This window comes from Euprymna scolopes, chromosome 37, assembly GCF_053919585.1.
Source record: "Euprymna scolopes isolate OS-2025 chromosome 37, ASM5391958v1, whole genome shotgun sequence".
In the NCBI taxonomy this organism is placed as follows: domain Eukaryota; kingdom Metazoa; phylum Mollusca; class Cephalopoda; order Sepiida; family Sepiolidae; genus Euprymna; species Euprymna scolopes.
In genome coordinates this window covers 3,536,690-3,548,227 of record NC_136518.1, presented here as the reverse complement: position 1 = coordinate 3,548,227, position 11,538 = coordinate 3,536,690, and the positions used below count along the sequence as shown (strand labels likewise).

Genomic DNA, 11,538 nt, shown 5'->3' with positions numbered 1-11,538 from the left:
TAGACAAAAATTACAAACCTAATTAGTGAATGCATATCACGATAGACGATAGAGAACTGAACTCCCAAAGGTTCTTTATGTTAAGTTTTCTAGATTTGGAACTTATAAGTGAATCAACAGGCAAAAAAGCGTTATTCAAATAGGAAAAAAAAACAAGGAAAAAAAACAAGGAAAAAAAACAAGGAAAAGAAAAAAGGAAAAAAAAAACAAGAACAAAAAAAAACTGGAACTTTTGTAAAATTTAATGCGATAGAATTTTGTAAATATTTGTGTACAGGTTACAGTTCATTTATTTATTATATATATACCCCCCCCCTCAGTTCTCATTTCCTCGTGGCATGTCGTTCTTTCTCTCTCTTTTTTTTTTTTTTTTAAAAACGTTATCATACACGCGTGTCTTTGTGTGGTGGAAATCTTTCAAGACTTTAAGTATCTGCAAAGAAAAAGATGGAAAAATTAAATTTTAATTAAATCTTGAAATTCGATGATTATTAGTATTAAAAGATGTAAAGTTAAAAATTAATGTTCAATATTAATAATGAAAAAAAAAATTAATATTCAATATTAATAATAAAAAAAAATTAATATTCAATATTAAAATTAAACAAAAATAATATTCAATATTAATAAAAAAAATAATATTCAATATTAATAATAAAAAAAATTAATATTCAATATTAATAATAAAAAAAATAATATTCAATATTAATAATAAAAAAAATAATATTCAATATTAATAATAAAAAAAAATAATATTCAATATTAATAATAAAAAAAATTAATATTCAATATTAATAATAAAAAAAATTAATATTCAATATTAATAATAAAAAAAATTAATATTCAATATTAATAATAAAAAAAAATAATATTCAATATTAATAAACAAAAATAATATTCAATATTAATAATAAAAAAAATAATATTCAATATTAATAATAAAAAAAATTAATATTCAATATTAATAATAAAAAAAATTAATATTCAATATTAATAATAAAAAAAATTAATATTCAATATTAATAATAAAAAAAATATTCAATATTAATAATAAAAAAAAATAATATTCAATATTAATAATAAAAAAAATTAATATTCAATATTAATAATAAAAAAAATTAATATTCAATATTAATAATAAAAAAAATATTCAATATTAATAAAAAAAAATAATATTCAATATTAATAATAAAAAAATAATATTCAATATTAATAAAAAAAAAATAATATTCAATATTAATAATAAAAAAAATAATATTCAATATTAATAATAAAAAAAATAATATTCAATATTAATAAAAAAAAATAATATTCAATATTAATAAAAAAAAAATAATATTCAATATTAATAAAAAAAAATAATATTCAATATTAATAAAAAAATAATATTCAATATTAATAAAAAAATAATATTCAATATTAATAAAAAAAAATATTCAATATTAATAAAAAAAAATAATATTCAATATTAATAAAAAAAAAATAATATTCAATATTAATAAAAAAAAATAATATTCAATATTAATAATAAAAAAAATAATATTCAATATTAATAAAAAAATAATATTCAATATTAATAAAAAAATAATATTCAATATTAATAAAAAAAAATAATATTCAATATTAATAAAAAAAAATAATATTCAATATTAATAAAAAAATAATATTCAATATTAATAATAAAAAAAATAATATTCAATATTAATAAAAAAAAATATTCAATATTAATAAAAAAAAATATTCAATATTAATAATAAAAAAAATATTCAATAATAATAAAAAAAATTAATATTCAATAATAATAATAAAAAATTAATATTCAATAATAATAATAAAAAATTAATATTCAATATTAATAATAAAAAATTAATATTCAATATTAATAATAAAAAATTAATATTCAATATTAATAATAAAAAATTAATATTCAATATTAATAATAAAAAATTAATATTCAATATTAATAATAAAAAATTAATATTCAATATTAATAATAAAAAAATAATATTCAATATTAATAATAAAAAAAATAATATTCAATATTAATAATAAAAAAAATAATATTCAATATTAATAATAATAAAAAAATAATATTCAATATTAATAATAATAAAAAAATTAATATTCAATATTAATAATGATTGGCCTAACTTCCCAGTTGACTACAATTTGATTGTCTTCAAGTCCAATGTAAACAAGCACTTGATGAACTATTTAATCCAACTTACAAAAATCCGAATACCTATGTTAAAAACGCTATAATCACATTGACTAATGCATACCCATCAACCCTTATCCTCGAGTGGCCTTCGGGCCTTGATAAGTTGCGATTCCTTTGAAAAAAAAAAAAAAAAAAAATTCCCTACAAAAAATATAGAAAAGTTTGTATGACGTAAAGACCTGTGGCAAAACAAAAATATCATATTCCAAAAGTCACATAAATTGGATCCAATAGTTTTATTTTTAAACAAAATCAAATTTATGAATAACAAAAGAGCAGCCATCTTCTCTGCCATTCTGAAAACAATTTAAAACCCTAAAAACAAAGGGAGATAACTCAATAAATCAAATTTACTAGATTATATTACGGGAGCAGCGATGTCTCACGTCATTTTGAACGTAATCTTAACAAGTGAGATAACTAAGCAATAATTCAAACATACAAGATTTATATCGTAATGCCTACAAATGTCCATTAATCACTTAAAATGATTTTATTTATAAAAATAAAACTACTTGATCAAGTTATGTGATTTTTGGAATATGATATTTTTTCCGTCACAGATATGTACATCATACAGATTTTTATTTTTATTTTTTTTTTTTTAGGGAAAATTCGGAATAAACACCCCTCAACCTTGAAAGCCATTCTTAACATGGGGAGGTTGGGTGTTTATAATACGCTGGAGCACGTCATAAAAATTTACTGTCTACTTTTTTCTTTTTTTTTTGGGGGGGGGGGTTAACTTTCCAGTCTTTTCTTTAGAATCTATAAAAGGACGATAACTTTTACTTTCTTTATTAGAGTTATTTCCCCTTTTAATCATTATAACAGTATCCGTGCATGTTATCGAATTGTGGTGGTAATGCCACACAACAAGACCCTGAGCATGTAATGAATCCGAAAACCCATGATAACAATCTTCTGATGGCCGAGAAGTTTCTCTTCTCTAATTTAATTTCGTTTGATCATCGCATGCTTAAGCTATTGCAAATCATGCGTTTGAGGCATACGTCTTATTTCCAAAAAAAAAAAAAAGAAAGAAAAAAAAAAGGAAAAAAAAAGAAAAAAAAGAGAAAAGAAAAGAAAAAGAAAAAAAAAAAAGAAAAGAAAAGAAAAGAAAAAAAAAGAAAAGAAAAAGAAAAAAAAAGAAAAGAAAAAGAAAAAAAGAAAAAAAAGAAAAAAAAGAAAAAAAAAAAAGAAAAGAAAAAAAAAAAAAGTAAAAAATATTTCGACCAAAAAAAATAAACGACTCACATTTATGGATCTATGGGAAGATTTATCGATTAAAAAAAAATCTGTAAGAAGTATGGTGTGGTTTGCTTGATGCATTGTTAACGGATAAAATATATTTTTGACGGCTTACAATGCAGGAATGTGCAGTCGTTATGAGCAGATAAATAAATGAATGAATGATAAATAATTCAATAAATTGAAAAAAAATTTTTTTTTAATTTTTTTACTTGAATATTTTTTTTTTTTCAACTGTGGATGGTATTTATTCCAGAGGTTCTTTCGGATGTATAACCTATCATCAGTGGAGAAACATATCCATTATCAAGGCTCTGGAATAAATACCATCCACAGTTGAAAAAAAAAAAAAAAAAAATCAGGTAAATGAATAAAAAAACAAAAAATAAATAAAAAAAAAAATAATGAAAAAGAATTTTTTTATTGAATTATTATTTTTTTATTTATTTGCTCATAACGACTGTACATTCGTGCATTGTAAGCCTTCAAAAATATTTTTTAAAAAAATCTGCTTTTTTCCTGGATTGCAAAAAAAAGTGTTGTTCCATGAAAAAGTTTATGAATTTGTCAGCTGAAAAAAAAAAAAAAAAAAAGAGACTCACTTTGCTCCCCAATCTGTGCGACCATGCATCGTAGCGCCAACTGAGGGCCGGTACGTAGCAGAAGTTTTCCCCAAAGATAACGGGGTGGGTTGTGCTCGCTTCCAACTATAATCTGTAAATATACGAACACGTTTAATATATCACTTTTATATACAAAAAAAAAATTACAAATATAAAAATCATCTTAATATTAGAATCTATCAAGATAATAAAAAGCTCAATAGACTACAGAGCAATTAAAGAAACAAAAAAAAAATTGATGAAAAATAAAAATTGAATAAATTACAGTATTTTTTTTGTGAAGCAAAAAGCATTTTCCATAGAAGAACAAATAAAAAAAACCCACAATAATATATCTATCTATATATATATATATATATATATTAATCATTCTAGGTAATTTGCTGTCTTGATGCATATTCTGGTCAGCGTGTCGTTCATTATATTTTAAAAATGTTTGTTTAGTTTGAAACGCATCTTTTTTTTTTTTTCAAAGGAACCTACCTGGATTGTTGTTGCGCGAAATATTATTGTACGATTTTGGATTCCATAACGACACGCTGTCTTTGCGCGTTAATCCGGATGTGGGATTCATTCCTGTGCACAAAAAGAAAATATGGAAGAATTCTTTTAGAAAAAAATAAATTTCAAAATATCTGCGATAAAAAATACAAACCAATCAGACAATCGCATTATTAAATCCTTTCATGTGCGTATGCTGACTGTTCCCTGTATGCATTGCAAGTGAGTTACCCAACTTGTACATATCTATGTGGTCAAAGCAAGCGCTGCGTTTGGCAGATTCCACAAGAATGTATGGGAGAGAAGAGGCATCATCTCCATGACAAAGATCAAAGTCTATAAAGTTGTCATACTCACCACCTTACTCTATGGATGTGAGTCGTGGACGGTCTACCAACGGCACGCTAGAAAATTAAATCACTTCCACACCACCAGGCTGAGGAAACTGCTTGACATAGGCTGGCAGGAAATGATACCAGACACAGAAGTCATCACTCGTGCTGGACTCCCAAACATCACCACTATCCTGATGAAGGTCCAGCTTCACGGGGCTGGTCATGTAGCCAGACTATAGACTGCCCAAGACGCTTCTGTTGGCTGAGCTCCAACATGGAAAGCGCTTCCATGGCGACCAGAGAAAACAATTTAAAGACTTTCTGAAGGCATCACTAAAGGCCTTCAACGTTGATCCGTCATCATGGGAGCAGATAGCTTTAGATAGAGCCAAGTGGTGGGCCGCTGCTCATGACAGTGCCCACAAATATGAAAATAACTGAAAAGTTGCTGCAGACAAGGACAGGAAGGACAATATTTTGAAGCCCTCGACATTCCCTGTTCTAACTGCAATCGAACTTTTCAAGCAAAGATTGGACTTATCAGCCATATCCGCACTCACCGAGGATGACTCCCCCCACCCTACCCTATAGGATGATCAGATGGTCCTCGTCGTTCCAATGGATGAACACCCACACACATATCTACTGCATTGTTTATTTTTATTATTAGATTGGTTAATTATTGTTCTATTTATTAACTATTTTTTTAAAACTATTTTCTTTTAACTGTTAAAATCCCATTGCGTTTTAATAAGCTTTTCTTTTTTTTTCACTCTCTACTTAGTACATGATATTTTTTTTTTATAAGGGAGTAACCATTTATCAAGGGCCGAAAGCCACTCGAGGATAAAGGTTAATGAATGTAAGATCATAGTGTACTAATGGTTAATGGTGTAAATTGGGTAGAATTTGATTATTTATGTGGACGGCTAAACAAGAACTTGTTTACATTGGACTTGAAGGCTACCATGTTGTAATCGGCTGGGAAGCAGGCCGGTGGAACCATGTAACAGGATAAGATAGCTTTGATAACGTTATCCATTTGTAAATTCAAATGATGCACAAAAATTTCAAAATCTTTTCTCAGGAAATAATATATGATTATTTTTAAATCTGATTTTATTAAAAAGTAACTTAAAAAAATTTATTTTATTTTATTTTTAAAATTTATTTTAAAATCAAAATAATATTTGGTTCTTGTTTAGAATTCTCCCTATATTAAAAAAAACAAAAATTCTGTATGATGCACATACCCATGACGAAACACGAATATCATATTCCGAAAATCACATAAATTGAATCAAGTAGATATGCTGTGAACACAAACCAAACTGAATGAATAAATATTTGAAGATATAAAGAACTTGCATCGTAAACACAAAGAATAAAAAATAAAAGAGTCAGCTCGAACCTGGCAGATAACGTGCTTTGCCGAGGTAATACTGCTTGGCTGATGAACGGTTTGTCTGTTGGCCGGAATTTCGTCGATTGTTGTGGTCAGCAGCTTTTGAAGGAGGATGGTTGGACTTCATTAAGGGAAAGCTGCAAGAAAAAAAAACAGCAAAAATTATAAAAAAAGAAAGACTGATGTGAAACAATGGACATCCCCTGTTATAATGTCGACTATATAATTTATGATCACACATTTAATGAATGCATATCAATAGTATATACACGTTTAATAGCTGTCGGGTTTTTGTCACCAACAAACACTTGTCCAATCAACAAAGTTTTATTTACTTTACAGTGAAGTATGAAAAGAGAGAGTTGAGGGGGGTATGGAGGGGAGGTTTGGTTGACCAGCTTCTCCTGTTTCACGGTCTTTGTTTATGTTTTTAGATTTAAAATTTCATTTGTTGCAATTACTGTTCACTTATTTTCACATTCTTTTTTTTTTCATTGTTTTTTTTTTTTTTTTTTTTTTTTTGAACTTTTAGCAATTCCGATTCAGGGTTTAATATTTCTCCCAAAATTAGCAAATGTCCTACGTTTTGTGATGACTTTGCTTGTTTTTGGGAAATGCACTAGATACGCCAACAGCACTTTACCTAATAATGTTGTTCGAACTGAAACTGATTTTTTTTCCCCTGCAGATGTTGGGTTACATAAAACATGACGATGCGAGGATTATAGATCCCCAGAAACGGACAAGAACGACAAACAAAAAAAACAACAAAAAAAAAACAGGAACAATCCGGTCCTGGACTAGCCTTAATTTAAACATTTGTCACTTTTTTGCTTGGTGATGGGTGCAACAGCAAAGATGTCACTAAAACTATATCCGATGCTGAGGCCCCACCTTGCGGGCCTTCGGGAGTGTGGAGCCACCCTTTAATTGCCATTGCTCCCAGGTCCACTCTGACCCGGAGTGGTAGTACCTGTTAGGGTCCCAACTATGGGTTAAATAGAATCTGACTTCCAAAAAAATATACTCCATTAAAAATCGTTCCTCATTCGGCATTAAATAACCTGAAAAAAGTTGATATGCCGTAAAACAAAAACAACCAAATAACCACAGGAACAATCAATGCGAAGAACAGATGTTATATTGTCGTCTAAATATTTTATAGACACACTTTTACGAAATGCATGCTATAGTATATACACTCTAATGAGCATGGTTTTTGTAATCATACAACAATATGTTGAATCAACAAAGTTTTATTTATTTTACAAAATGATAATCTGACTAACGAGAGCGTTCTGGTCAGTGTGTGAAGGTGTGTGTGGTTGATTGGTCAGATGACAACAGAAGTGTGTTGCTGGCTCCTTTCTCCTCTCTTTGCTTCAACTTCTTTTTAGATTTAAAATTTCATTGGTTGGAATGACTGTTCACTTATTTTCACATTTTTTTTCTATTGTTTTATGCTTTTTGTACTTTTAGCAATTCCAATCCAGAGTTAAATATTTCTACCATTATTTCATGATCTACTGTTGATTTTATGTGCTTGGTTTTACTGCTTATATGGTGATGATGGCTTCATTTTCAGTTTAAAATGAAAAAGTCAAGTATCATTGTGAAAATGTGCTTTCAACAAAAAACATTTATTTTGAACGCGCCCCTGCCATATCAAAGAACCTACTGTTGATTTAATATGTTGGGCCTTTCAGCTTGTGTGGTAATAAAATTTCTCAAATGCACTTGTGATGTTAGGCTGTATAAGATGTTAACTTTGGTCAAAACCGTTTGTTCCGTCTTTCATGAGATTATTTCGATTATCGATACTTAAATGGACATTCTGATACAAAACCTATCCAAGAACACCGCCAGACACATAAAGTACCTTTGTTGTGAAATTACATACAAATTGGCCCAGCTGTTTTTGAGTCCATAGGGAACGAACTCACACAAAGTTCCTTTTATATAATAGTAGAGATAGAGATCTTCTAATGGTGCTCGGCTTTCCTTTTGCTGTCCAGTGTTTGCTCACTGCAACTGCTGATATAGCTTTTGTTTCTTTCAACATGCTCGAACCAGTAAAGATGGTTTACCTTTAACAGGACATAAAGTTTTGAGTTTTACCTGCGTTGTTGAATTCGATTATATTTTTACTTTGCTGCAATTTCAAAGTTTTTGTCAAATTATTACATTCTCGTCTCCAGGTTTGCTGTACATTGAAGAATTCCCTCCTCAATCGAGAGGGTTTTATTTATACTCGCGCATACATCACCGGCATCAAGATGGCTTATGTGGTTTATTACGCTCATTCACGATTTATCATCTACTAGCCTGGGTGCCCGGCGTTGCCCGGGTGCTTGGAGGTGTGTGTTGAGCAAAAAAAAAAAAAAAAGTGGTAGTCGGCAGGCAGGCTCGAACCCGTACCACGAAAGAGGAAAAGAATGTGAAAAAGAAAACGTGACGTCTTTGCTGCTGCGCCCTTCGCCAAACCAGAAGTGATGAATATTTAAATTAAGGCTAGTCAATCGAAAAGAAGGGTTGACTTTCGAAAATATCGGCGAAAAAAAGCGACCCCTCCTTGTAGAAAAGTGCCCAATTGAGAATGAAGGAATTTATGATTTTAGCCAATTTTTCGATATTTGTTGTCTGAAGGGTCGAGCTTCAAAACAATACCGATCTTGTCAGGATCCATCGCCTCTGTCGAAAGTTTTAGGCAGACATACATACATACATACATACATACAGACAGACAGACAGGTGAGATTTATTCACCCGTGTTAGGACATCAAGGTTCTGAATGACGAATTTCGCAATGTTTTGGATCTGGTCTGGCTTATATTGGACGCACTTGTTTTACTAGCCTGGGTGCCTGGCGTTGCCCGGGTGTTTGGAGGTGTGTTGAGCAAAAAAAATAAAATAAATAAAGTGGTTGTTGGCAGACAGGCTTGAACCCATACCACAAAGGAGGAAAAGAACGTGAAAAAAATAAAAAAGTGACATCTTTGCTGTTGCACCCATCACCAAGCAAAAAAGTGACAAATGTTTAAATTAAGGCTAGTCAATCGAAAAGAGACGTTCATTTTCGAAAATAGCGGTGAAAAAATCAACCCCTGTGGAAATTAAAAAGACCGCTTGGCAAATAGGAAAGATATCCAACAAGATTGGAAAAAAGGAATAACTCTGTTGTGTTCAATAAAACGTATCTAAATACATGATGATGATGATTGCAACGTCTTGTCAGACGAGTGCCACTCCCTCAGACATTTAAAATCCATGTGCCCAAATGCCTGAGGGAGTATCTATACAAATATGATGTTACAGAGTCTTAGCTTTGTACGACAGCTAATCTCTCTATCGGTTCAAAATGTTGAGATCCAGCAACAAGCAAGAGCAAGATAGCCAGCAACAAATTAAACTGCAGACCAGCTTAATGCGGATAATGGTCTTCCGCTTTATGGTTTTTTAAATCAGAGATTTACTTCTCCTAGAAAGGTTGCCTTCACCACGGCTTACGGGAGCCCTCTCCACCCCAATAGACATATACACACACACAAATATACACGGTGCTAGTTGGCCGTTGACCCAGAAAAAGAGTTCATTCGCCCTTTGGAAGGTCTTGTTTTTAATTCTTCAGGGAGACTAGCCGCCCTCCTCACCAAACAAGTCTGGTGGGGAAACCAGTTTAGTCTACTCTGTTGTGTTCAATAAAACGTATCTAAATACATAGATACATACAAACAGACATACAAACAGACAGGTGAGATTGATATATATAGATGTTCCTTTCAACAAGATGTTCAACACAGGAGGATTTTTTTTTTTTTTATTACATTTTCACCCCAAACAAGGCAATTGCCACTTTGGTGTAGGGGGCTACTGTCAGGGGCAACAACTACTGGTGTACTATGTAGGGATTTGGGAAGCAAGGTGTCGGTTCACGTTACACTTGAACTTCTGCACGTCAGTACTGTTGGGGAAGCAGGGACCTGGAATGGAATTCCAGAGTCTAGCAGTTCTGGGGAAGAAACTATTGGAGTAAAAAGATCTTTTACATCTAGGGATCTCTACAGTGTGGGGGTGGGATTTAGCAGCCTGTCGGGTTTGTCGAGGGTGCTCACGTCGTGGGGGCACAAGTGATTGCAGTTCGTCAGAGCATTCACCACTAAAATACTTGTAGAAAAGGCAGAGGGATGCAATATTTCGTCGATGGGACAGAGGCTGAAGCTTAGATGCCAGTTCAGGGCCTATCAGGTTTGCGACTCTCTTTTGAACCTTGTCAAGGAGCGAGAGACTAGTAGCAGATGCACCAGCCCAGATGTGGCAGCAATACTCCATACATGGGCGAATGGTGGCCTTATAGAGGTACAGGATACTTTCCGGTGTTAGTAGTTTTCTAGCACGGTAGAGAGAGCCCACCTTTCTTGCAGCGGCCCTGGCAATGCCTTCAATGTAATTGTTCCAACTCATGTTTCCTGTGAACGTTAGGCCAAGGAGTTTGAAAGATGGACTCTCAGATAAAGAGTCGTTGGCCATTGCTATGGGTGGTAGAGAGGGTTTCTTGTAATTATTGAATGAAACTAGTTTAGTCTTGGCAGCATTGAACGCGACCAACCACTTTTGTCCCCATTCCACTACAGGTCTTCCTCTAGTGTTTCTGCCATTTCTTTAGAAATGTGTTCATTCGTCTTCCTGTCGTGCCTGCCATAGAGTGTAGTGTCATCAGCATTTGCAGAAAAAGGATTTGCAGAAAAAGGATTTGCAGAAAAAGGATATGAATGTTTATTTACATCCAGTTTGGTTGGTAAAATCCATGTTATGCGTTCTTTATATCCGTTTGGTAATAAGGTCCAAGTTATATATTGGGTAATCCGCATAGCTGTGTAGATATCCGATATATATGTGTAGATATTTCTGAAAATCCTCCTGCTACAGGACTTCTGATAAATTTATTATTTTGACTTTGACTTTCCATGTCTCACTGACTTTAGCAAATAGGGTGCATACCTTTATAAGTATTTGCTAATATTTTCTCTCCTCTGATATGATGGTAGACATCGAAACCCCATAGGTTAAGGAGATTAATTTTCTAAAGCATTCTTTGTCTTGCTTAGAATAATAAAAATTCTTTGATATGAAACTCAACCACTTCATTTCATTTCGATGAGAGTTTTTTGAAATTCATTGAATTACAATTTAATATATATATAT

The 11,538-nt window shown here is 30.9% G+C and overlaps 1 protein-coding gene across 2 annotated transcripts in view; it reads right to left on the bottom strand.

The window, feature by feature from the left end:
- Nucleotides 1-224: 224 nt before the first annotated feature.
- LOC145261040 (serine/threonine-protein kinase dyf-5-like) overlaps nt 225-11,538 on the bottom strand; it is a 170,223-nt gene continuing 158,909 nt past the window's right edge. For both annotated transcript variants that reach the window (XM_080119187.1, XM_080119188.1), the window contains exons 11-14: nt 6,343-6,473; nt 4,579-4,671; nt 4,075-4,186; nt 225-433 (exon numbers count right to left, since the gene is read on the bottom strand). In XM_080119187.1, the coding sequence (XP_079975313.1) occupies nt 418-433; nt 4,075-4,186; nt 4,579-4,671; nt 6,343-6,473 (352 nt within the window). In that variant the 3' untranslated portion in view covers nt 225-417. The remainder of the gene's footprint in view (nt 434-4,074; nt 4,187-4,578; nt 4,672-6,342; nt 6,474-11,538) is intronic.